Source organism: Phocoena phocoena, chromosome 7, assembly GCF_963924675.1.
Source record: "Phocoena phocoena chromosome 7, mPhoPho1.1, whole genome shotgun sequence".
In the NCBI taxonomy this organism is placed as follows: domain Eukaryota; kingdom Metazoa; phylum Chordata; class Mammalia; order Artiodactyla; family Phocoenidae; genus Phocoena; species Phocoena phocoena.
The window spans coordinates 107,951,132-107,978,164 of record NC_089225.1 but is presented as its reverse complement, the minus strand read 5'-3'; the positions used below and the strand labels follow the sequence as shown (position 1 = coordinate 107,978,164).

At 45.1% G+C, this 27,033-nt stretch overlaps 1 protein-coding gene across 5 annotated transcripts; it reads right to left on the bottom strand.

Moving 5' to 3' along the window:
* Positions 1-27,033, bottom strand: EIF4E2 (eukaryotic translation initiation factor 4E family member 2). Of its 5 annotated transcripts, XM_065881234.1 has the most exons (8): positions 26,961-27,031; positions 19,800-19,914; positions 18,713-18,847; positions 14,555-14,659; positions 12,721-12,873; positions 12,485-12,621; positions 5,655-5,733; positions 1-498 (listed from the first exon to the last, which is right to left on the bottom strand). In XM_065881234.1, exons 1-7 carry the CDS (start codon positions 26,978-26,980, stop codon positions 5,688-5,690), a joined length of 711 nt encoding a protein of 236 aa, XP_065737306.1. In that variant the 5' UTR covers positions 26,981-27,031; the 3' UTR covers positions 1-498; positions 5,655-5,687. The 5 variants fall into 5 exon arrangements, with proteins under 5 accessions (XP_065737306.1, XP_065737307.1, XP_065737309.1 ...); XM_065881235.1 differs by lacking the exon at positions 5,655-5,733 and having other exon boundaries at positions 26,961-27,015; XM_065881233.1 differs by lacking the exons at positions 1-498; positions 5,655-5,733 and adding an exon at positions 10,487-10,753 and having other exon boundaries at positions 26,961-27,033.

Here is a 27,033-nt window from a genome sequence, read left to right as displayed (position 1 = left end):
TCTAGAAGACAGCATTTATAGCTATTCCGGGACTCTCCAACAAAAAGCTTTTCCTGGATGCACAGACATTCATAATACTGATCACGCTCAGTTGACAGCTCTGGCTTGTACACGTGGTCACGACGCCCTTTGTACAGCAGAGGAGAGCACGACAGGGTGCCCGGGAGGCATCTGGACAGCACACAGAAAAAGGAAAGGCTGAACTCCCCCAACAGAACCCCATTAAAAAAAAAGTTTGTCTATTACAAAGTCACGTTTTCCATTTTTTCCGCTTTATAAAGTCAGCGATGCTGGAGGGTGTCTAGCGGAATCCGTCCTCCAGGAATGAGTGCAAAAGGGGAGCACGAGGCTCAGGGACGTCCCCTCAGTGAGCAGATGGAAGGGCCAGCCGGAGACCTCCCATCCGTTTCGGACACACACACACATACAGAAAAGGATTATTGCCAGCTTGTGTACTTTCACAATGTGATTTTTGTATTTCGAAAGCTTGAATTGTCCCTGAAAGAAAAAAAATGGGAGAAAAGAGAGCATTCAATACACAGGTCATCTCTAGGCAACACACACACACACACACACACACACACACACACACACACACACACACACAGGGAAACCTGGCCTCGGCAGCTCTCGGGCCCTCCTGACACCCCAGGACCTTCCTTCCTTGCTCATCTAATGCCAACACAGCAACCTGCCTCCCGAGTCCCTTCAGTCACTTGGACTCAACTGGTTGCAATTACAAGAGGTCAGAAACAACCCAAACGCGTGTGAACAGGGGACTAAAAATTAATAGGGGACTAAATATTAAAGGGGTGCTGCACAGCTTAAAAAAAATGAAAGGAGAAGAAACTCTACTAACACAGAAAGATCGCCGAGAGACTGAAAACGCTGAGGTGCAGAACAGAGCGTGGACTTGACAGGCTGCCTCCCGTGTGAGTGAGGAAGTAAGGCTCATATCTGCCTCAAGGAAGTCATACCTAAGAAAACGCTGTTACCTGGGGCGGTGTGGTGGCAGGGGAGGGGACACTGGAAGCTGGGCAGATGGAGAAAAGTGGGACAGAAACCTCTTTCTCTCTTACACACAAACACACACTCACGCACATGCATTTTTTTAAAAAAATTGGATGACAGATTGTATTACATATTCAAAAAAATCAACCAACCAACCAAAAATCCCTTGGTTCAAAACTTATAGCTGCTTATGAAAGGATATTCTAAGAGGTGAAACCTGAGTACACTTTACTTTAGAAACTTAGCACGTGTGCGTGCGTGTGTGTGTGTGTAACAGATCTTGTGATGTCTTCTTAGTTGCCTCCTACTGGATGCAGACAGGTTTGGCCACCCACTAGTACCTCTCCTGTTCCAGCCTAGAAATCCAACAACACCTTAGCAGTTCGCATCGCCATTTTAATCCCCAAATCTCAGGGTTGGAAGGGGCTTTAAAGGTCACTGCATCTACTGCTCTGGCCCAGTGCTTCAGACTTAAATTTGTCTGAAATTTTGAGACAGAAATTCTCATTAACCTGATTTTGGAATGATTTCTTCCATTTAATTTTAATGGAACATTCTAGAAGCTTTGGTTTTAACTGACCTGTCTTAAAATTGCTACAATTGATTGGGTATCTGGCAATTGGTCCAGAATGAATTAATACTGACGAAGGAATCTGCTCAGCCCAGCCAAACAGCAGTTTTCTCCTGCTGCTGGCTAACAGATTCTCCTCCAGGATGGTGGCAGGCTGACAGTAACTCACAGCCCTCACTACACAGAGAATAACCGCAGGCAAGCACACTGAGAGGGAAACTGGATGGAGCTGGCGTGGGGGAACTCTGGCTGGGAAGAAACTGATGTTATCTCAAAAGCCCACTGGTATTTTTGTAACTGACATGCATGACCACGCAGCTCAATGATCAATGCTGTTGAGAATTTCAATGATTTCCATCTAAGGAGTTGAAGACCCAACACAAAGAGAACTTAGTGGGGTGATCATCTTTTTAAAGGGCCTTTCAAAAGGGCAGACCCCACTGAGGGGCCGCAAGAAGCTAGCAAAGAATAAGAGTGCATCTGATCATAAGACACAGAAAAGCAGGCGTAACTGAGGTGTGCTATTTGAGTCCCCTTAGGGACGCTGTGCTGTGACAGAGTCTGCACAACGGAGGACACCTCTAATAACAAAGAAGTGGTTAGGAAGAAGGATTTGCTGCTTCCTTCTTCCCCTTTGATGCCATCTCTGTCCCCACAGGTCAACTGGATCACAAAAGTCAACCAGCAGGGAGACTAGAAAGCCAGGGGTGCGGGAAGGTAGAGTCAGAGAATCTTCTGACTGTGGGAGAATTATCTGTCTTATCTGGAGTAAGAGAGATGGCAGGCAAATATCTGGACTCAGCCCTTTCTGCTGTTTAGTGATGTAAAGAAGAGAATCTTTAGGATTAATCATCACCGTACACAGGCCACCTACGTTCTGGAGAACTCCTGCACTGTGCTGGGGCTGGGCCAGAACAAACCCTCCCGGTGGCAGGTAAGCTGAAGGGCTCTACAGCACCTTCCCACTAAGATACGTAATATTGATTCTAATTCTGTTGCCACAGATCTCTTCATAGTCAGAAATCTCTAAGAAGTCAGAATCATTCTGAGGTTTATTTGTAAAATGGAAATGGGGAGGGACAGAGTAACAGAGCCAGGAGAATCCAGCTGAGTTTTTCCAAAAAGAGTCTGATATAAAGAAAAACAAAGAGCAATGAGGGTGGGCAACAGGCTCCTGACAATAACAGGCTGAAGCAGGCGGGTGGCAGCTGGCGGCTCAGGTCCAGCCTTTCTAAAAAAAAAAAGTGGGTTGAGAAGAGCTTGGTGCCAAATTTAGCCTGAGGAATGTGTTCACCTCAAACCAGCTGGGAACTAATCCTCAGTTATGTCCCTCACCCCAGGCTGCAGGGCACAGAGAGATTAGGAGAAAGAGAGAAGGTAGACAGGAAGTGGCAGAGGCCACAAGCAATTTTTCTTTCTTTTTTTTTTCTTTTTAAAAGATGGGCTTCTCTTCTTTTAAAAGCAAACTAAAATTTAGACAATCTAGACTGAGCTCTGGAAAGCTAGACCCTCCAAGCGCCTAGCAATGTGCAGACTATTGGGAAGATTTTTGGGTTTGGGTTTGTTCAATGGTTTTCAATGATATAACAGATCGTTTAGAAGGAAATGACAACATCTTTACATCACGGTCTTCAGGGAATCATTCTCTGGCTATCCAGCTGTCCGGCCCAGGCCAGCTCTGGCTTCCTCCTCTCTCCCTCCCTGCAAAGCAAACAAAATTGCAAACCCCCTAGGTTTACTAGGGCAAACTTCAATCTCTCATCTCTACCGAGTGACCACACCAAGTTCATTCTCCATCAAGAGAGATCACTGCTTCTGTGCATGTCAGCCTAGACATGCAGGGACCCAGAATCTATCCCACCCCATAACCGCCCCAAACCAGCAGCTAACTGGGACTTCTACTGAAGCCATGGTTAAAAGGGCAACGTTTATTTGTAATGGTAATAGAGGTCAAATGACATACTCCTAAAATATTAGCAGCCACATGTAACGTCACAAAACATCAGATAAATTGAGGAAAAGTATTTGTGGTTCAAGAATTATTTAAATAGCAGTTTTTAATTTCTTCATAGATAGTGATCTACTTGGAAGGGAGCAGAGGGAGGGAGGACAAGAAGGCTAAAGTTTGGGGCCTCTAAAACGGCAGCTCAAACCACCACAAGCTGGGTATGCGCATCTCCTTGGAACACCCCTTTTACCACTTACAAGGTTAAATCAATAAAGGTGAAATATGAAGTCTTTCTCAAGTCTGTTAGGACAATGAAGTGAGTTGGGTTTTTTTGTTTAGACTCTAATACTCCTCTCATTCTCCCAAGTCTGTGCTTCAAGGAGAACACCTAACCCATGAATGCTCCCTTCAATCTGCCCTATAAAAAAGATATTGGGCGGGGGGGGGGGGGGGGGGGGGGGGGGGGGGAGTGTGGGCAACAAAAAGAACAAAGAGACTACAAAACAGCAATTATGCAACTTACGCAACTGTATGGTGACTTTTCAAAGCAATTCAAAGATCTTTTCCTGGGGAGTTTAGTGTTAGCTGAGGGGAGAGGGAATGATTTTACGTCTTCCATTCTGTCTATTCCAGTTTCATTTTAAAGCTTTTTTTTTATGGAACCTAAGATGCTGTTGAATTTTAAAGGCACCACCATCAAGAGGTAAATGCTGCCAATTAAACTACGACAAAAACCCTTCTTATCACATTCACTGTAAGCATGCAATTTCAGGGACATTAAAAGCAGAAGAAAAGGAACCTTAGAAGTAACTATGGTGGCGCTGTTACAACACGCCCACTAGAGCACCAGAGGCCTCTGGGAATGTAACTGGTTTGAGTATCTGCTGCTTTCCAGCCTACACATCAATGTATCAGCATTAGAGCTGATACATGGTTTTCATCCATCTCAGAATTCTATATTGACTATCCAGAGAAACTCTTTAAATTGCAATTTTGAAAATCTAATGTTATCATCTAGAAGCTGAATTTATAATAAAGGAATTAAACTATTGAAAAAACAGATATGAGTGGCATGAGTGTATAGGAATTCTGGGACTGTTTATTACTCAGACCCCTGGCCACCCGCTTCTGTCCCTCACAGTGTCATGCCATCTCTTTAGCCCATTTGAGGAATGTAGGTCTCCTTTTCCTGAAAAAGCCTCCCTTCCTTCCCGGGAGAGGGGAGTTCTGAAGCAGCTACTACAGCTGACATGTTCTTTTCCATTTTAGAAATTCTCCATTTCTTAGGGATGGGTTTGGGGCGGGGACAGTTACTGTCCAGGAATGTGCTCTCGGGTCGGGCACGTGGAGATACCATCCTTTTATCCATTCCTCTCATCCAGAATAAATTTACCCAATTCAACTCCTTCTGCTAAAGATACAGACATGGACTTGGAACTCCCTTAACTGAAATACAAATATTCTTAAAGTGAATGCTTCAGTTGACCCAGACTTCGATATCCCAGGGTCTCTCTCTGCCAGCAAACACGTGGTGGTCTAGCCACAATACAACCTGGAACCGTGCCTCCTACATAGCCCTGACATCTACCCCCAGTTCACTTTAACCGCTGAAACTCAGAAGTTCCATGACTTGTTTCCTCACAACTGACAAATACCACCAGCAAACGAGACATACCTCTCACCTAACCCATACTGTGGCCTGTGGAACTGTCCTATTAGTCACAGGACACTGTCAGACGGCTTAAAAATGGCCATGTCCGGGCAAAAGAAAATGGATCTCTGGGCCATTTCTAATCATGGAATGTTGGCATCCAAAGACACCAGAGACATGTCAGTCCGTGGAAACTCATTTTCCAAATCAGAAAACAGAAGCGTAGCGAGGCTCATCGACCTGCCCAGGGCTTCACCAGGAGACATGTGACCCAGGCAGGATAAGTCAGTGGCTTTGGACTCAGCGGTTTCCTCTGAGACTGTGGCATCAGTCCATGAGGAGGGGCTGAAGCAGGCTCAATGCTGGCAGAGGCAAGCCTGGGGACAAGTGGGGAGAGGGCATCCCCTTGGGAAGAGGGTCCTACGGTTGAGAGGTATGTCACAAGGTTACAGAGAAGGTAGACAAGGCCCTACCCTGAGTGTGAGAGACAGAGGGGGAGCGTCCGATCAGCGGCCGCTGCTGTTCACCAGGCCATGAAACTCCTCCCAGGCCCTGGCAAACCAGAGACAAAAAACACAATAGTACATTCAGATCAAAGGCTTTTTAACAAAGAGAGAACAGACAAGATAAACCCACACCCCATTTCAGGTACCCTCAAGGTCAAGTGGAGCCCACCGATACCTGGAAGCACAGCAGTGAGGTTCCCCTCCTAGACTTTCCTCTCAGCTTAGCGGGGTGGCCGGCACCTTTCAGGGGCAGCTGGCACTCCTCCTGGCTCGTCTCCTGGCTAAGTCTGGCCCTCACTACTCCCTAGAGGATTTGCACGTTCTTCTAGCCACTCCTTCAACAAGTCTACAGGGGAGACCAGTGAGGTCAGAGCTAAGCTCACCCACCATGGGAGACACCTCCAATTCACTGAGGCGAAGGGCAGCCGTGCTTTCTGCCTTGGGGACGTGAGGACAGGTGGCAGAAACGATCTTTCTTCATCAGGCCTCACCCTGACGGTAAAGGCAGGTACCCAACAGCATCACAATGTCCAAAGACGCAATGAGGAAATTACACCACTTTATCTGCTTTCGTATTTCCAACCTTCTGACCCTTCTAAACTCAGACCCAAATTCTTATCAGGTTACATGTTTCTGATAATACCCAAGTAACTATTATCTTAAAATTAAGTTGTATTATGTCACAGCAGCTCAAAATTTCCAAGGGCCAATGCTCAACACAACTTTAATGCTTATTAACTTAATTTAGAAATTGGAGTTAGAAAGGGATAAGAAATGTGACTGAGGGTAGAGTCTCTTGGAATGATGCTCCACAAAGACCAGGGCCTTGGTGACTGCTGGCCAAAAACCAGGAGAAAGCTAGATCCCCTGTGTATCTGGAAGCCCTAACGCACCTCAAGTTTTCTGAGAGGAGCTTATGTCCTTCCTGTTTGCCTTAACCATTTTTCAGCCACTTAGGGACAAAGTGTCAGGTCACTTCCCTGGGAATTATATATAAAATGGGTAATTTGGTGCCTTTAAATCTAAAACTCCTTACTGTCAATTATTCCATTCTTGTTTAAAGGGGTGACATACCCATGGTGACAACATATAGGGTTTAATGTGCTAAATTATTAGCTCACTGCAGGTTTAATATTATGACCACTAAAATATGTTTTATCAGTAGGTCTCCTACAGATAGCTTTTCTTTTTTTAAATAGGAAGGGATTAAATACAGAGACCTGGCACAACAAATTCATTCTTCCAGGCAATATTCACACCAGTTTCCTTAGTATTTAGTATTAATACTAATATTAGTATCTTGTAAACAGCAGCATTTATAAGTTAATGATGTATCTATCTCTCGGAATAAGAGACTGATCTGCAGTTAATGGTTTCTTCAGAGAGAGTATTGCCAAAATACTGATACAGGTATGTTAACTGAAGGAAAACGGAAGAGCACCCAATAAGCATGCCAGTCTTTATCAATTCACAAACTCAGTTTCCACAGAAAGACATCTGCTTCACAGCTCCTTCTGGAGAGATGGTAACGTGATGAACTTTGAGAGTCCACGAGTGATGTCAGTAGGTCATTTCACTCTTCACAAATGGAGATAAGGAGAAAGCAAACTCTGACGCTTGGGCAACGACCCTCTCTTGCTCTAAAGGTGAGATTTAAATTCTATTTAAGCAATTTAGGTGTCAACAAGAAATTACATGGTTGTGTTGAAGCTTCACCTCATTTATCCTTTTGTTTCCAGAAAGCCCTACACTAGTCCAAACAGAAGTTCTGTGTCAAGAACCTTCAGAAATATGGATGTCAGAGTCCCCTCTAATCCAGTTTAGTATTAAACTGCCCTCCCATTTTCTTCAGCAGTATTTTCTTCATATGTAAAAACTTCAACATGAAGAATGTGGGCAAAGAAGTTTCCTCATATGGATTCAGTGGAGATAAAATAGCTGGTCATAGTCACTGGTACAATCGCTGGTTCTCACAGGCCAATGCTTGACCAAGAGGCAAATCAAACGCCTAAAACTAGGTGCGAATGTTCTAGCTATTTTCCATCTGGCATCCCAGGCATATTAGTAATATTAAAACTTGTTTCTTTTAAAGGTAAAGAAAGAACAAGTTAAATGTTAAAACTGTCATGTAAATTGAGTTTCTTAAAAAAATATTCTTTTTTAAATTACCGTGAGATTAATATAGCCTACAGGGCATTCTAAACACATTCAAATGACAGGATAACAATGAGTCCTTTAAAGACCACCTTTTGCCAGCTCACTTACCAGAAAGCAAACTCTGAGAGCAGAGATCTCATTTCTGTGTAACTCTGTACTTGCCCCTACTCTGGCCCAAATCTCAGTTCACAGCCTTGCACTCAGCTGGCCCTCATACTCATGGACGAACTTGGCTTCCTGCTAGTCTGGGCTTTACCTTGAACATCAGCGTGGGGGAACATTTCACAAATGCAAAGTCCAGCAATTATGCTGGTATGACCCAGTGCCACCTGGCTATGATTTAGCCATGGCAAGAGAAGGGATGGTTGGTTCTTGCCTACGAAGTTCAATGTTTAAATACAATGAAATCTAGATGTGGTGAAGTCCCCGTGATTCGACCCATTTCTCCTCTAGAATAAATGAATAAAGAGAAGTCACCTACCCTCAGCTCTCTCTGCAGAGGGGCCTGGTCAGTCTTCCCAACACTGTGGCCCACTGAGTGCAGCTGGCCCTGTCTTCCCTCTCCCATTCCAGGCCAGAGGCACGAAGGGACTCAAGAGACTACTCCAAAGAGGCATTTCCTCACAAGAGGCACTGCTGCTCTATATGGCTCTGTGCCCCAAGTCTTATCCTGTGGTCCCGTGCTTCTGGGCTGCCAGTCTGGTTGTGTTATGAGATTGTCCTCAAAGTGGCAGATACAGTGAATCACTTGATGCCTGCAAGGACCCAAATCTCTGAAATCTCAGCTATGACTGGCCTCATTAGAAAGAGCCACACCCCTGAGCTAACACTCAATTGAACCAGTTCCACAGTGGGACCCACGCACCCTTAAGGGGCTAACTGTTGGCAATAAGCAAGGGTACGAGGCAGCAGGCAGCATCCCCTCTGCAGCAAAGCAGCTCGTCACGCCCCGTGCGCAGCATCAGCCTCTCGGGAGTGCAGCAGGAAAAGGCCACAAGCAGTGATCAGGGGAAGCCTGGGAAAACCAGATAGTTGAAAAAGGACACTGGAGACTGGACTGAAACAGAGCAAGGTGGAGGTACGCTTGACTGAGAAATCTAAGCCACCCCTAAAAACATTCCCCTCACCATTTCCAGGAGCCCTAATCTCCCGAGTAGCTGGGAGAGAACTGCGGCTCTTTCTTCCTCATTTCCCTGGAATTCTCAAGTCCAAGCAGCTCCAGTTCCTTGGCTCAAACAGAGCCACACCTGTGGGAGAGCCACAAGGAGCAGAACAAAGCAGAACAGTTCCAGTTTCTGCTCAGATGTGGCAAGGATCACAGGGGTCTCACGGTCAGTTTGGTGCTTTCTCATCAACTCTTACTTTGGAAGGTGACATCAAGCTCATCCCCTGGACCAGTTACATTAGCTGAAATTAAGGTCAATACATGTAACATTATAGTGGAAGGCAAGAGGGAAAGGGCCATAGAAGGTAATTCTTGGACAAACACTGAAAACAGAGAGAATAGGCATTTCCATACATCAACAAATCTCCATCTTCTAGGTCCTTCAACCAATTTGGGGTACGTAATAGAAAAAAGCAACGACACGAACACCTCCAGGATGCTGAGCCCAGGGCGCTTTAGTCCCAGTGTGTGTTCTGTGGGATCCCAGGCCACGTGGAGCCCGATGGTCAGTGAGGATGGTATAGCTCAGGGCGCTGCTGCCATAATGGAAGCGCACAGCCACTCTGGCAAACTCCACGTTACGCCCACAGCCACCTTCACAGGCGCGATCAGGCAACCTGGCCTAGTGCGGGCAAGTGTTTCATTTCTGGTTTTGGTGGTAGCTCCTCAGAAAGCCTAAAGTAACGTAAGGCTTGCTGAAATTCTACATGCAGGTTAGGGGCCTGAAGGCCGAGCTGTAGCACATACACGCCAAGCCACAAAGCACATGAGGGGCTGGTATGTGCTATGTATGGTCAGATGCCCTAAGGAGCACACTCAAGCAGGACAAAGACATCTCCCCACACCAGGTCCTGATGCACAACAACCCTGGGGACTGGGAGGAAGGGAAGGGCTAGAACCTTGAGACCGTGCAAGCAGGGCGAGCTCAAAGAGGAAGATGATCTGGCTCTAAGGGGAGAGCAGAAGGGAGAAGGCTGGCAAAGAGCTTGTGGCTTGGGCTGCTTTAGCACAGTGAGAAAACCCCATTAACACAAAGCAAGGAAGCTCTATACGTACAGCCGCACACAGACGGAAGCAGGGCTTTACCTCCAAGCAAGAGATTTCTTTGAAGTAAGACAAACAAAGTCAGCAAAGCAAAGGCCAAGGATCCCCCTTTCCAACCGTACGGACTTTCAAGCTGAATTCTAAGTCAGAAATCACTCTGTTCTGGTCATCGGCATGACTAGATGGAAACTAAAATTCAAATACCAAAAAAATGGGGCCTCATTTTGAGAGCTAGATATCACCTCATTATGTCGGACCTCAGCAGAACTGGAACAAAATACCATGTGACGTTATACAATGGGCTTATGGAAATGAGGCTGCGTTCCCCGGATGGCCCTCCACGGAGAAGTCTGTGCCATTCCTTAATATGGTGACAGTCAGTCTGAAAGGCCACTTCTTTGATGCACCATAAAGAGCGAGAGCATGAGACAAGCTAGTTTAGCACCATTTATTAAGTGATCTCAGCTGTTGTTGTAGCTGCTGCGTGTCAGCCTGTTCTTAAAACATAAAATGCTCTTCCGATTCCTCTTGTCCGGGACAGAAGGGTCTTCCAGGTAGCACGCCAACAGAACAAGAGACTCCGATGATGCCAGCTTCAATGATGGTGCCATCCAGAGAGGGAGAGGGTCATGGCACATTCAACCGCGGCTTCCAGAGGTTTTGAAAAAGGAGCCTTTGGGGGCCCAGCCTGCCTGGCATTCTAGTGAAAGTGCAAAATGTTGGCACATTGGGAGAGAAAGAGAGGGAGACGCGAGGGAAAAGTAGCATCTAGGTATCAAGGAGGGCTTTCTGGTCTCTGTAGCTGCAGGGCTGGAGTACTAGGCAGACCTCTGGATAAAGCAGCAAGCAGCAGACTAAGGCAATAAGCCTAAAGGCTCTCCTAGACTCTAAGGACTTGTACGTGTTTCTACAAAAGTCAGGAAGAACTGCTTCAGGGTATTAGAGAGGGAGAACAGTGGAGAGGGGAGAGCTGAAAAATACCTCTTTCCCTTTCCTATCCAGGTGAAAAGGTTGCTTCTGGGGGGATGGGGGTGGGGAGCATTTGGGAACCTTGAATGTAAGAGTCCTAGAAAAGGTAGGTGTGGGTCTCTCCAGCCTAGACTGAGTCTGGCTGGAGGGGAGAAACTACCTGTATTCCAGAACAAAGAATAGGAAAAATCTGCCTAGAGAAAAACAATGCGGACCCGGGACTGCCGAGGCAAGCAATCAGGGTCATGGCTAGCTAATAACTGTTGGTGGCTACAATGAGCCACACCCAGCCATGTGATACAGACCACCTCCTATGGCAGCATTCCCAATTAAAAACTGGCGCTTAGCTAGTTTAAGCCAGTTCCACCCACAATACGATCTGTAAATTCAGGGGAAAAAGATTCCCAAATGGTCTGCCTGCTGAACACCATGGCTGGGCTCATTACTAGTAATGTTTTTAATAAGCAGGATGATGATATTATTACTAATGATGACGATGAGAGCAATAATACTTGGCCCTGTAAGAGCATTCTCCATCTGAGGACCTTCAATTACAAAGATTAAATCAGCCTCGAACAACCCTGTTGGGTAAAGCGTTATTATCCCCCATTTTACCGATGGGAAAACTGAAGCAGAGTGGCAGAGAGACTTTTCAAAGGCACACACTGATATTAGAGTCAAAGGAGAGAACTAAACCTCCAAGTCCTGACTCCTAGTTGGCTCGCTCTCCCTCCAGTTGTGAGAAAAATCTAACAGCCACTCCCCACAACATTTTCATAATCACCTGGATTTATTTATGACATTCAATCACTGAAGGAGCAACCCTAGCCAGTGATTCTCATTTGTGGACGTCCAGCTCCACTTCCTTGAGTCTTAGGTGGACTGCAAAGCTAATTTCCCCTTTGCATCCATGGTCCCCTTACATTCTACTCCCACAAACACGCTGCTCTGCTTCCTCTACGAGTTCAGCTCTACACACAAGGAAGTGGAGTCATCACTCCTGATACGAAGTCGATTTCCCAGGACAAAGAAAACAGACTGAAGCTAACAGGTTAAAAAGACATGCAAAAGTGGAGTGAGGGGCAGACAGGGAGGAGGGCCTTACTGTTCAGTGAAATTATCTTAAAAACAGCAAGAAAAAGAAGAGCACTTTGTCTTTCATTCTACGACAGTGGTTAGTGCATGAAAGACAAGACAGCCTGTGTGAATAAAGCAAGCCCAGGCAGTGCAACTGGGATTCTGCGGAAGGGCTCTCTCTCATAAAAAGCACCCCATGGTGTAGGTGGACAGGGAACCTTGCCAGCAAAGAACTGCTACAAGTGGCCAGAAGCACTAGGGGAAGACTGGTCTGTCCCTTCTCCTGAAGTCAGTCTCTGTACGACCACATTCCTCTGGGCCCAACTAAGGACCTACTTTTGCTAGACTTAGGGACACGCCCCCCGCAAGCCCCCACAACACATACTTGATGCTGTCGGTGTGGGTTTTGTACTCCATAATGGTGTTGGGAGGTAGGTTAAGCACTCGCCGAAGCGTATCCCGGATGCGGGCTGTGGTGGCTTGGTCGCTGGCAGTCTTATTCCATATTGAAATAATGTCCTCCTACAGGAGGAACGACAGAAGGAATCATCAAAGCAAATCAGAAGCAGTGAGAAGAGTAAAGGCAACATGAGGAGCAGACCTGCCCGTGGGGTGGCTTACCTGAAACCGGACAGAGACCACAGCCCCACAGATCTCCTCCCCAACCATGAACTGTTCCCCCAACATGGCCAGGATGAGATTCTCCCAGCAACGGGATGCCAAGCCCTTCCGCAGCCGAATAATCCACTTGCCACCATTTTTATTTGCATCATCCTGTGAAAAGAGAGAAAGCATTTAAAGTTAAAATATGGTTTCACGGGCTTCCCTGGTGGCGCAGTAGTTGAGAGTCCACCTGCTGATGCAGGGGACGCGGGTTCGTGCCCCGGTCCGGGAAGATCCCACATGCCGCGGGGTGGCTGGGCCCGTGAGCCGTGGCCGCTGAGCCTGCGCGTCCGGAGCCTGTGCTCCGCAGCAGGAGAGGCCACGGCAGTGAGAGGCCCACATATCGCAAAAAAAAAAAAAAAAAAAAAAATATGGTTTCACAGCTCTTTTGCTTTAGGGCCAACGATCCCTTGATCACTAAGAAGTCTTGTTGCTTCCCAATTACTCAACTCTATAGGAAAAAATGGCCAAACGGACCCTTTAAAAATAATCCTCTCTTGGGAATTCCCTGGCGGTACAGTGGTTAGGGCTTGGCACTTTCACTGCCGGGGTCCCAGTTTTGATCCCTGGTGGGGTAACTAAGATCCCGCAAGCTGCGGTGTAGCCAAAATGATAATATATGCCAAAATGATAATAATCATCATCATCCTCTTTTTTCAGAACTACATCAAAATGAAATGATGTCAGATTTCAAACAGATTTCCTTACTTCATTCGCCAGAAGTTTATCAAGAGTTACCATGTCCCAAATACAGACATGAAGCCACAGTCTCTACCTAGATCCAGTCTAGTGAAGAAGATAGACAAGAAAATTAATTCCAGCAGTACAGTTTGACAAGTACTGCTGTAACAGAGATACGCACAGGAAGTTCAGAAAGAACATGACAGAAACACTCAAGAACAGGAAACCATTTAAGCCGGGTCTTGAGGGACACAGGAGTTAGCCAGGTAAAGCACGTGAAGGGCTCTGCCAGCATTGGGAAGAACACGGCAGTGTGCAAACTCTGATTGTGAGACAGAGACGCAAAGAGGAAGGTCTAGCTACAGTGAAGGGAGGATTTAGAGATGATGGGTGACAAGTCCTGAAAGGTAATTAGGTGCAAGATCATGTGTGCGATGGAGAGCTGCATAAGATTTTTAACTGGGGTATGTGTGGGTGATCCCGTTTGTCTTCTAGAAAAACACTCTGGCATCAGAATAGAGAAGATGGGTTACAGCAAAGAGATCATAGAGCTCAGCTCTGGGTCTCCAGTTGCTGCCCATAAGCTTATTTTTACTCACTTTAATCATATGTACCCTATGGTAATATATTACACACACACAAAACCAGTTCTACGGGAAGAGTAATTTTTAAAAATCCTTTAATGTTGTTATAATACCATTTTAGTGATAAAACAATCTTTGAAAACCATCCACACAGACAAACAATGGAATCAGTGCCTTTTCCTAGAGGTCCCATTTCCAAGGGACCAAATAGTGACGCAGCTTTCAGAGAAGACTTTAAAATACTTCTTTAGAATTAAAATAAATTTTTAAAAATTTGGCAGCACCGTAAGGCATGCAGGATCTTTGTTGCCCGACCAGGGATCGAACCTGCACCCCCTGCAGTGGAAACGCACAGTCTTAACCACTGGACTGCCAGGGAAGTCCTGAGAAAACTATAAAATACTTTCAATTTTGACATGGCTTTAAAAAAAAATTTTAAAATTAAAAAAAACCCAAACCAAACAAACAAAAAACTCCCAAAACAAAACACTTGCTCAGAAAAGCAGTCTGAGGCTTTCAGTCCTCACCTCCCACATGGGTTTAATTCCTTCTTTGAAGAGATGGAAGTCACTGTGGCCTGTCAGGTCCCCGGGACGTACCATGTGGCTGTAAAACCTCCAGAACTGCTCCACCTGCAGTGAGAAGACAGCAGAGTGAAAAGATGTTTCTTATGCTTCTTTGAATGAATGTGAGATTTATTTAAGAGAAGAGCATAAACACGGAAGATACTCTGCTAGAGGCTCTAATTTCTGGAGGTTAGGTTTTCATTTGGGGGACTGTGTGGGAAGGAAGGCATGTTAGAGGAAAGCATACTGTATATTTTGATAAAAGAATAACGTAATATTGTTGATATAAAAATAAACTCTTTAGGTGAGAAATGCCAGCCTCAGCTAGGAGCCTTAGGTGGTCAATGTCAATACATACTCTCCTGCAGAAATCACAGGATAATCATCACACGGTGTAAGAGGACCTTGTTTTTACACAATTAAAACCACTTAAGTCTTGAGAGAGATTAAATGCCACATAACCTCAGCCTGAATGCATTTCTTTAGAACCAAATCACTTAAAAAAAAATACAGTATTATTAACTGTGTGAGTTAACTAGTCATTGTGCTGTACATTACACGCTCATGACTTATATTTATAACTGCACTTTTTTTTTTTTTTTTTTTGCGGTACGAGGGCCTCTCACTGCTGTGGCCTCTCCCGCTGCGGAGCACGGGCTCTAGGCGCGCAGGCTCAGCGGCCAAGGCCCACGGGCCCAGCGCACGTGGGATCCTCCCGGACCGGGGCACGAACCCGTGTCCCCTGCATCGGCAGGCGGACTCCCAACCACTGCGCCACCAGGGAAGCCCAAACTGCACTTCTTGATCGAAGATGTTTACCGTCAAATATAGCATTAGCTACAATGAAATACATTTTATTTGTTTAGTTACTGAGCATTAAGTGACAGAATCAACCACATGCACTACTCCATACCATGGTGCCCTTGCTAAGGCCAGGACGGTCCAAAAACCAAGCAGGACTTAGCCTCTCACTTAGGGTTTAAGTCCCTTTTCTTAGCTAGAAATTTTCTCTCTGCTCCTCCTTCACAGTCCTGTTAGAAAATTAGACATGTTTCTCTATAAAATGCATGCTTATTTATATTCAGCATGCCATTTCTGTTTCTCTCACTAGTGATCTGATAGGAGAGATTACTTCCCTATTCCTCTGCAATTCATGGAGAATAGCTACAAAGTACTGGCCAGTGAAGTGCACACTTTAGGAGGAAAGAGAAAATGTGGAACAGTCTGAAGAAACAGTTGGTATTTGCCAAGACACTGCTGGCTCTAAATTAAACATGAAGCAAGACTCCATAATGCACAGCTGAAAATGGGTACCAAGCAGACAGAGACTCAGGTCATACTCCCAGATATGGACAGCAACTGAGGAGAAACAGACCTCAGACTGTGTAAAATGGCTGTGCCTTCCATTCCTCTAGAGAGCAGGAACGCGGGAAATGTCTTACAAAGAAATTAGGAATGAATGCCATCTGTAGGACCTCAATGCAGTGTTTCATCTCAGCCACTGCCATGCTCACACGCAGTGATTTGGGACAGTGAGTGGTCATATGCATACAATAAGCAATAATCTTTTCCCACCCTAACACAGTGCAAAGAAATGAAGTATGCCTACTAGAAACCATGGCTCATTGTGAATCAGGACTTGAGGGGGTGGTGGGGACAAAGTACACCAACCATTCCCAATCCTCCAATTGAGCATTGCTTTATTAACTGTTTGGTCTCCAGCAATCTTAAAGCCATCCTATATAATCTTATAGCCAGAATCCTATATCCAAACCATAGGAGAGATGAAATAGTAAGCAGATCGAGAAACAGTATTAAACTTTTATCTTTTTTCCTTCTCTTAAGGCAATTTTCATTTTTGGAGCTCCCAACTGAAACCAAAAAATAAACATTTAGACTCAGAATATGAAGTGCAGAAAAGACCTCAGAAATCATCTCAACTACCTTCTTCATTTTATAATTGAGGAAACGGTTTCAGAACTTGCCCTAGCCCACAAAGTCAAGCAGTAGAACAGATGGCACTTGTGATCCCCACGTCCAATGCTCTTTCCATTTCAAGACACGGCTTTCTTAGTTACCTTAACTTCAAGAACTTTTTAAATGTTGTCAAACACTAGGATTGAGGACAAATGGGAAATACTGCTTCGGCATCATTGGTTTTACGATGTAATTATTTCTTTGTGAGGAATTTAATGTTGTGAGGCATTTCCCAATGCCTTGAATTACATGACACCGGTGAGCATAAAGAAGCATTAACCCAAGATGATGCTGATGACAAACTGTTCAACTCAGCATATACGCCCAAAGAAAAGAAACAAAAACCCTCCTTGAGCAAGTTGGGTAAATTCATATATACCTTTTTTAAGAGGGAAAGAAAAATGCTAGAAATAGTTATAATTATGCTAAAATAACTGAACAAATTCCTGAACGAAAACTTACTCCCCAGTTCAGTTTCTGCTCTGATCCTCTGAGCGCTTAACCAGTTGTTTCCAACATAATGGCTGCCATTTAACCTGTAATGTCTAGCAAGCCATCAAAATTTCTGTGGATTCAGGGATGTTAAGGACTACATGGATATTTTTAAGTTTAATTCTACTGTTCTCTCTGCCAAGAATTCCTTCCTCTTCTTATCACATGTTCAAATTCTTTAAATTCAATCTCAAACCCATCTCCTCCCAAAGAGGCTTTCTCCAAGCTGAAATTAATTCCTTCCCTCTGCACTCCAAGAGCACTCTAGCCATGGCTTTCTCACAGCACTTCCCACTGCCTCCCTGTACTGGAAATTCCTGGGCATGTCTTATTTCCCTAAGGGCAAGGTTTTTTATTCATTTTAGAACCCTACTAGTGCCTTGAATTCATTCAACATTTCTTGAACCAAATATGTACCAGTGCACAAGCTATTTTTAATAATTCAAAAGCCTAAATTTACTGGTGGTAAGAGAGCACAGGCCAACTAAAACAAGATCTTTGCTTTTGGCTGAAATTATATCAACTCAGCATAGTAATCAGATGATCTGATTATCAGTTATATATGCATATCTGATTAATAATAAACAGACAAATATAGCTTCTTCTAGTAAACAAACATTTTAAAAAACTGGAGCCTCTTGGCATGCATTTTGGTATATGGAAGAGTAAAAGAGTATAGGCTTTGGAAAGTGGTTTTTACAGCCTACCCAACTTGAGTTTCAATACTGGTTCCTTCACTTAAGTAAATTATCACAGGCTTGAGACTTCAGATCAGATACTTAACCAAGCCTCATGTCTCTTATTTGTAAAATACGGATAACATCACTGACCTCATAGGGCTATCATAACGATCGAAGGAAATCACACAAAGTGCCTATTATTGTGTCCTTCCTCTTCACTAATTTATTGTAAAATTTATTTTCTATTATAGTTTTCTTTTCCAGTGTCTGCATTTTAAACAGGACAAATACCTCAATAATTTCAAGAAAATAACAAATCCTACATTTGATTCGGCCCAGAGATCGACTGTACTGCACCTACAAAATATATAATAATCTTCACTGAACAAGACTGGTTTTAGTTGCAGATAGCTTCTCAGGGTGCACAACTCTAGCTACCTGTGAGGGAGATAAGACAGAGTGTGGGCTCTCTGTACTGACAGTACCCACAAAACATAGACTTCCTTTTCTTTCTGAACACAGAAAAAAGATGCTACTTTATGCATAATCACTAACATATCCGGAACCCTAATGGGAGATTATTAAACACAAAAACTCTAATTTTATTCTCAACTTTATTGTCAAGCTTCATGAGAACAGACACCACGTACTATAAAATTTTGTATCCCTCATGACACTTTGCGCACAGTAAGGACTCAATAAATATCTACTTAAACAAGCCTGTATTTCTGTATTGTCCCCTTCTGACCAGTTCCACAATTCACATACTTGTTGATACTGACGTATGTGACCTATGGACGTGTAATGAGAAATCTAAGAACGAGCCAATCTGACTTCAGAGACTCAGGTCAGTCAACTAAGGAAACCAGAATCCTAGGTATGCTACCAGGAGGGTATATATACACAACGATGTAAACACAGGCACGAATGTACTACCAAGGCTCGCTACATTAAACCACCCAGTACTCACAGAGGCAAAGGTGCCAATCTGTTTGATATTCTGTTCGTAGCTCTGTGAGCTGGTGGGACGGCCAGGGGTTCTCCTGGAGTACCAGAAAGTGTAGTTATACTGCAGGGGGTGCTCTGCTGGCCCAGGGACAACAGCCTGTGAATTAAAGAACGTGTGTTAATCTGGGCATTTTTCACATGCTCTGACACTGAGAAAACATTTTACAGTGTCACCCCTTACCGCCTCCACACTTCAAAAGGATACCTCCTCAATTACCTGCAGTGGGCTCAAGATTCTGCTGACACAGTAAGTTAGTGGTTAACTGACTCGAAGTTCCTGTTAACATTTTCTCTGTTCTTAATGCTTTCGTAACTTTCTAATTCCTATCACAGATATTTATGTTTGTGTCTTATCTCCACATATACCCAGGCCAAGTCGGCCTCCGCTATGACACCCTGTCGCTTACTGGCTAATGACGTTGGGCAAGTTGCTTAACCAGTCTGTGCCTCAGCTGCTTATCTGCAAAGTGGGGAAAATAATAACCACCGCCTCATGGGGCTGCTGAGAGGGTCAAATTAATTAACAGATGTAAAGTGCTATGCACCATGCCTGGCACAGAGTAAGTACTCGATAAATGACAGCTACTAGTACCACTGGTACTGTTAAGTGTAAACTCCTTCATCCACAGTCTCATTCACCTTTGTGTCCTCTTAGCACCTAAAATGCCTGCATCTGGAAGGTACTCAATGTGGTGGGATAAATCAGCTCACACTACTACTAACAGTCACAAATTCTGAGTGATGCGCAGGATTTGGAACACTGAGCAGCAGCTTCTGAAGCAATTAACATCCTTGTTAAACTCCAGGGTTTATCTCCCCTACCTCAGGCTAGGAGAATGTTGGAAAGCAAGGCAGCATCTCAAGATCGTGTGGCAAGGGAAAAGTTCTAAGTCCCAAAATGAACTCCAGTGATTCAACAACCTTTTTTGAGAACAAAATCAGATATTACAAAACAGGATGCCATCAAGTTAATCTGCATCTTCCAGATTTCCCAAGATAACCAAGTCTCAAGTCCAAAGGCAACCACATCTATGCAGCACAAAACTCACCTTCCTCTTGCTGCTGCTCTGACTCCTGTCTCGTTCCGTTTTTTCCTTCTCACCATCTTTCTGTGTGCTGTTTTCTTCATTCTGATCGTGGTCCCCACTGTCGTCATCTTTCAATCTAAATGGAAAGGCAAAACAACGTTACCCCATGACTGAGCTGATTCCTACTTATCTAACAAAGCCACCAGGTCAAATGAACTACCAGGAAACCAACCCCAAGTCACTCAAAGATACAGGCAATGAGGTGCACATGAGATGAGAGACGGCAAAGAATGCAGAATGGCAATTAGGAGGATTAAACAAAAATGAAACTGCCCGTCAGCTAACTTGTGAATTCCAGAAAGCTCCACATTCTAGTTTTCTAAAAGGCTGCGCAAAGAAGCGAGAGGTAAACGGTGAAAGGGATTGTTTTCTTTGCCAAAAATAGTCAATAATGAGAAGAATTTCTGGATTAAATAACTGCTTTGGCATTTCAAATGAAGTTAAAAAACTTACTTTTCTTTCTCGCCACTTCTCCTAACCATCTTTCCTACCCCTTCCCATTGCTACTGCTTTAGTTTAGGCCTTCTTCCCCTGTCATATCAATTACATTGCCACCAGCATGTTCCTTCTAAATGCAAATCTAATCATTTAACTTCCATGCTTAAAACTCTCAACTGTCCCTTGCCCTTTGATGTCCACCATGCAGGATAAAGTACAATGAAATATAAGATCCTCTAGAATCTGACTCCTGTCAACTGGCATCCTCGTTCCCTCCTCCCACCTCCCCAAGCAACCTATATTCCCACATCTGTGTTATTTGCAAACACTACCCCCTCAGCCTAAGGTACCATTCCTCCCACATCTGTTTTTCCTACTAGAGGGGCCCTTAGAAGTATCTTATTAATCTTTGTATCTTCAGCATCTAGGACAAGAAGATGCTGCCCTAACATGTAGCACCAGAAGATGCTGAATTGATGTTAAATGAAAAGAAAAAGAAAAAGAAAAGAAAGGAACATCTTCTTGCCTTTTAAGTCAAATGTACTTTAGGTGCCACCCTTTCAGAAGCAGTGAAACCACCCCCAGTATTGTGTAGTGGTTTGCTATGATTTCAAATCCACTTATTTATGACTTAAATGAAGATATTTTAATCCACCTGCTTATGACAAAGACAAAAAAAAGGTGTTTTTAGAAGTAAAGTTGTTTTGATAAAAGAATGAAGTGTGTTAGGATGTCATCTCATCTGCCGTCATTGTTAAGCGCTAGCAGCTCACTTGCCGAGCGGCACTGCTGGGGCCTTATCAACAGGAACAAATAAAGAAGGAACTACGGTGAGGGGACACTTAGACTATAAATACTGAGAGCTGTGTGAGGAATATCCAAGCGTCTCTGTCCGGGCAAAGCTATCCTTTGCTGATCCTGCTCTCTGAGGATCTCAAGCCACTCGCTCCTGGTTGGCAGTGATGTTAAACCCTGCAGCAGTCTCAGGAAGAGAAGGGACATTAGTTCCTGCTGTGGTCGAGGTGACTCCTTTAGCAGTGGTGACAAACCACGTAGCGGCCCCACAGAGATCAGCCTGCCCGTCAACACCAGTGCTGGAGTTTCCTAGCGATGTGCTCCAGCAACAAGTGACTTTTATTTTTGAGCTGGCAGCTGGACATCAGCTGCTGGTTGGCAAAGCCATCTCATCCAGTACCAATTCATATAAAGGTACAACTGAACTAAATTTGGACTTTATACATCTTCCCTTGCGTGGAACAACAGTGTGACTAACCTATCATTGGTTTGGAGTATGGTATGTTATTTCTTTATTAGCTTAATAAGGGACATCTGCATGCTACTGGCTTATGAAATTACTGTAATTCCCACAATGAATCTGTGGTAAATAAACTATTGGCAAAGAAAACCTGTCTCTGAGCATAATTTGCCACCCCCAAAACACAATACTAAGGCTGTCAGTGAACCTAAAGTTCACTAGATCCAGACAAAAAGATAAATGGAAGGTGAATTCACAAAGATAGTAAGAATGCCGTTTAGTCTAGAGCTGGACCATTAACTTCCAGATCTTTTCTGAAATCACTTCTCCGGTCGTATCCAGTCAAATGGAATCTGGCAATTCTCAGGGAAGGTACTAGAAGTGGTCAAATTGTAACTCAGATACAGGAATACCTCAGAGATATTGTGGGTTTGGTTCCGCAATAAAGCAAATATCACAATAAACTGAGTCATGCAAATTATTTGGTTTCTCAGTGCATAAAAGTTATGTTTTCACTGTACTGTAGTCTATTAAGAGGGCAATAGCATTATGTCTTTAAAAAGTATGTATCTTAATTTAAAAATATTGTGAAAAAATGCCAACCATCACTAATTACACAGGGTTGCAATAAACCTTCCATTTGTAAAAAAAAAAAAAAAGAAAAAGAAAATAAGCGGTATTTGCAAAGTGCTGTAAAATGAGAGGTATGCCTGTATTACCTTATAGATGCAGAAACATGCTGCCAAGTTTTTTGCACTGTTTTTCTTTTTGCCCATGAATCCCCAGTGCCTACCACATAAAAAGTGCTCAAATGTTAAAATGGATGGGCTAGGCATGGGCTGGGGTGCCCGCTCTGCCCACTTCACAGCCCTAGCTGTAGGATATACTCCCGAGATCGTGCACGGTGCCATGACCGTCCCCAACCCCACCCTGGCCAAGACATGACTGTGAAGGAAGGGCACCAGACTAAAGGGTGGCCCAGCCTGGCCAATAAGCGATGCCTCAGGGGCTTGCTCAAAATTATGAGCCAATTCCTCCCTCGGCTTTTCATCCAGGAGATGAAAGATCATATGGATTCAGGAACTAGGGCAGTCATATGAGTCTCATACAAGAAAAGCCATGAGGGAATAAAGACAACAAGCAAGAGCACAGAAAGTCAGTAGGGGCAAAGGGAATGAGCAGATGAGCAGAGAGTGGAAAGGAGAATGGTTCTGTCTGTGATGCTGCCATCTCTTTGGCTTGGTTCACCCTCCCTGGACTCCTGGGAGACCTAATGGTGCTTACAATGCCCCTTCCCCTTCATTAAACTTGAGCTGGTCTGGTTTCCTTTTCAAGAGGAACCTGTCTAGCATGCAACTCCCACAACATTTACAAGCATACTGTGTGTTTAAGAATACCTATGGAGGGCTTCCCTGGTGGCACAGTGGTTAATAAGAGTTCGCCTGCCCATGCAGGTGACATGGGTTCGAGCCCTGGTCCGGGAAGATCCCACATGCCGCGGAGCAGCTGGGCCCGTGCGCCACAACTACTGAGCCTGCGCTCTAGAGCCCGCAGGTCACAACTACTGAGCCCATGTGCCACAACTACTGAGCCTGCGTACCTGGAGCCCGTGCTCTGCAGCAAGAGAAGCTGCCGCCATGGGGAGCCCGCGCACCGCAACAGGGAGTAGCCCCCACTCAGCAATGAAGACCCAACACAGCCAAAAATAAAATAAAACAAAAAATAAGAATACCTATGGAATACCTGACACACAGTCTGACCTCAGCATGGTGCAACCAACTCCTTTCCCTCCAGTGGTCAGCCTACTTGCAGTCCTCGACCTCAGCCCTCTGTTGTGTTCATCACCTGGTCTCTGCTCAGAGAGCTCCTCTTCCCCTACTTAACTTGTCCTTCAGGATTCAGACTAAGGACACTTTCTCTCTTTTTAAAAAATATTTATTTATTTATATTTTGGCTGCATTTGGTCTTCGTTGCTACCCACAGGCTTTCTCTAGTTGCAGCGAGCGGGGGCTACTCTTCGTTGCGGTGCGTGGGCTTCTCATTGCGGTGGCTTCTCTTGTTGCGGAGCACGAGCTCTAGGCGCACGGGCTTCAGTAGTTGTGGCACACGGGCTCAGTAGTTGTGGCTCACAGGCTCTAGAGCGCAGGCTCAGTAGTTGTGGGGCATGGGCTTAGTTGCTCCGTGGCATGTGGGACCTTCTAGGACCAGGGCTCGAACCTGAGTCCCCTGCACTGGCAGGCAGATTCTTAACCACTGAGCCACCAGGGAAGTCCAGGACCACTTTCTCTTGAAAATATTTTCTGATCTCTCTCTAGGCTGAGTTGGGATTCCCTCCTCTGAACATCCTCAAATAAACGTTTGTACTTGTCCCAGCTGTACCGTCACGGCTGGTTTTTTGTCTCCTGATTACGAACATTTCATGAGTTTTTTTAAAATTGCTCAGGCCCAAGACAGCTCCTAATTCTCTTCTTTAGGGCATACCACAGGGACTCACATCATTTCTTTCTCAGTTCCCAACTCCCCACTATATCCTTTGGGGTCCTTTCCCTTCAATCCTGGTTAAAGAGGGGCACAGTCACCCCAGCATCTTACATTTTTCTAGCCCCAAGCGAAGCATATAAATGCCTTTCTTTTTAGTGCTTTTGCTGCTAACCACTAGGAAACAGAAAAATAACAAAAATAATTATGTCAGAGAAGAAACAATGCTACTGTGATCCCTGGACCCCACCTCCCGACTCCCTTCTAAGATAGTAAATGGAAACCCTAATGGACCTTCATCTTATGCTATCATTTCTTGAGGGTGGAGCTAAGCAACCACTCTGCTCTCTGAGCCTACACTTAAGGCAAGGCATTTGCGCCCTGTCTTCTGGAGGCTACTCTTAACAGCCTGAAGCTGGATGTGAAGCAAAGATACAATCCAGAGAGAAAAATCAGTACTCAATACACTTAGGCAGGCAATTAGCATCTGAAGCTGTCCAGGCTGAGTGGCACCTAATTAGCTCACCAAGCTTCTGCCCAGGTATGTCCTCATACTCTAACTAGACGATTCACTGCAGGTAGGAACTTGGTCTAATTCATCCTTACATGTCTAGCATCAGGCAGTGGCAGAAAGCAAACACGTTTAATGAATGGATTTCTAAGATCAAAGCAATACGAGGCAGACTAGGATGAATGTCGAATAAGTGGTTCGGACAATAATTAAGAATGGGCCAAGGCTAAGAAAAAGAGAATAGGGACAAAATCAAATATGGCATCTAGATTTGAAAACCAAGCTCAACACCGTAGGGACTGAAGTATAGTGAAAGCATCTTAGGCTTTTACATATGAATAGGATCAATGGCAATGGTAGCTAATGACTTGATGGAGGGGTGGGGTGGCGGCCATTAGTTTAGGTCCATAGAAGGCCACACAGAAAAGGAGACTAGAGCTCCTCTTTAATCTGAGCCTGTCAGATTAGACTACAGTACTCAACTCCAGGCACTGGACTTTTAGGACTCTGGCAAACTGGAACATGTCCTTCGAAGCCATGTGGTGAAGAATGCAGAGACCAAATATGCAGCCGTGGTCTAAAAACTGCACACTTTTTTGCATGAAAAACAAAGACAACAAAAACAAAACTAAGGGCTGGAGTGCTGTCTTCAATTGCTAATTTCGAATGAAAGACAGCTTTGTTTTTTTCCTGCATAGCTAGAAGACAGATGTTCAGTATAATGAATAGTTAACAATTAGAACTAATTAAAAATGGCCCAGGTTAATTTTTGTCAAGATGTGCTTGAACAAATGTTAAACAACAAACCTGGTTTCGAATCTCACCATATGGCCCTTCCCGTTGTTGTGGGCAAGTTATTTAATCTCAGAGAGTCTCATTTTCCTTATCTGTAAAAGGAGGTAACATGACCCCCTTACAGGGTTGTTAGAATTAGCAGAAATAATACGTGAAAAAGAGCCAAATGCCCGTGGAAGCCATTACTGCCACGCTTAAATTAGCTCACTGCAAACCTCCAAACGATCTGGGTAGGGCTGGGCCAGATTACGCATGAAGTGCCTCCTTAAAATGAAATTTTGATTTCTTCAGTTCGGAGGAGAAAGGGGTATAGGGTTGGCAGAAAGCTCCACTGAGGCAGGACTTAGATCTGAAGCTAGGAGTCGCAGGGCTTACGACTGGGTGGCGAGGGGTGGGGTGGGAGGGTGGGGGGTGGGGAGCAAACTCCCAAAGACTTTTTTCAAGTAGCAGAGCCCTCTCAGCAACCAGGAAGCATTCCTGAGGAGCTGCCAGGAGTGCGGCGAGTCCAGGACCTTGGAATTTGCATACCAGCACTCAAGGTACCGGAAAAACTCCCATTTCCCATGGGCAACAGTGGGTCACAACCTAAACTAATAGTAATTCCACTTTACATTTATATCTTAAATGTAGTACTTTATATCTTAAAAAAGTACCTTTAAGCATTGCCGAATGTGATTTGATCCTTATCACACTCACTAAGGCAGCAGAGCACTAACAACTAATGCGGTTTGGGTAACAGAGGCTCAGAGACTGGGTAACTTTTCTAATGTCAAGTAACTGGTAACTGGTGGGTCTGAGACTGGAAATCTAGGTCTTCGGAAAAGAAGACAGATTTACTGGACTACTAGAAGAAAGCCAAAACATAATCTACCTCCAGATACAATCGCTGCAGGGAAATATGCAAAAATACTTTGCATTTCCTTCCTGCACCTCCCAACTGTTTGATGCTGGAACTAGAAATCAAACAGATAGGGTACATACAGAACTGCAGGAGGAGGCAATAACAAGTATACCCGTTGGGCAAGAAACTGCGCAGCTCTTGGAGAGTGTGTTGGAAGAGGAGAAAAGGAGGGGGAAGAGAACGGAAGCAGGAAGGAGTCTCGGGAAGATGAGAATTCCGTAACTGAACAGTCACTGCGCTGACCGCGGCAGCCACGTTACCTCACTGCATCTTCGCAACTCTACGACATGGGCTCTGTTACCGTCCGCACCTTGCGAATGAGAAAACTGAGACTCTGGAGAGATGACCTGCCTAGGCCCGAGGGAGTGTGTGAGAAAAGCTGGGTGCAGAAGCAGAGCAGCCAGGCTGCGGAAACACCTAAACCTCCGGTCTCCGCCCCTCCACGCAGCTGGCAACCGCACCCGGCAGGGTGTCCGAAAATCTTCTTCCAGGCGGCACGGCCACCTCCTCCCGCCCGGACCCCGCACTTCGCTCTGGGTCCATATGACCCTGGGGTCCCTGAGACCCCTGCATCCCTCCTCCCCAAACCCTCCTTCCCGCCGGCCGCCCAGGCCCGGCCGGCCCGCAGCCCTAACCAGGAAGGGAGGCCGGTGCCGCAGTTTGCGCCGCCGGCGGTCCCGGCGGGGGCGGACGCGAGGAACGGTTGGGGGAAGGGGCCTCGGGAGGCGGCCACGCGCCACTCACGCGTCGAACTTGTTGTTCATCCTCTCGCCGCCGCCGTCACCACTGCCTCACGGAGTGACTTCCGCTCCGCCAG

Coding starts and splice junctions, on each gene's coding strand:
- EIF4E2 (XM_065881233.1), bottom strand. CDS start 26,980: ATGAACAACAAGTTCGACGC. Junction 19,915..26,960: donor ATGAACAACAAGTTCGACGC/GTGAGTGGCGCG, acceptor CTTTCCATTTAG/ATTGAAAGATGACGACAGTG. Junction 12,874..14,554: donor GAATTAAACCCATGTGGGAG/GTGAGGACTGAA, acceptor CTCTTTTCACAG/GATGATGCAAATAAAAATGG.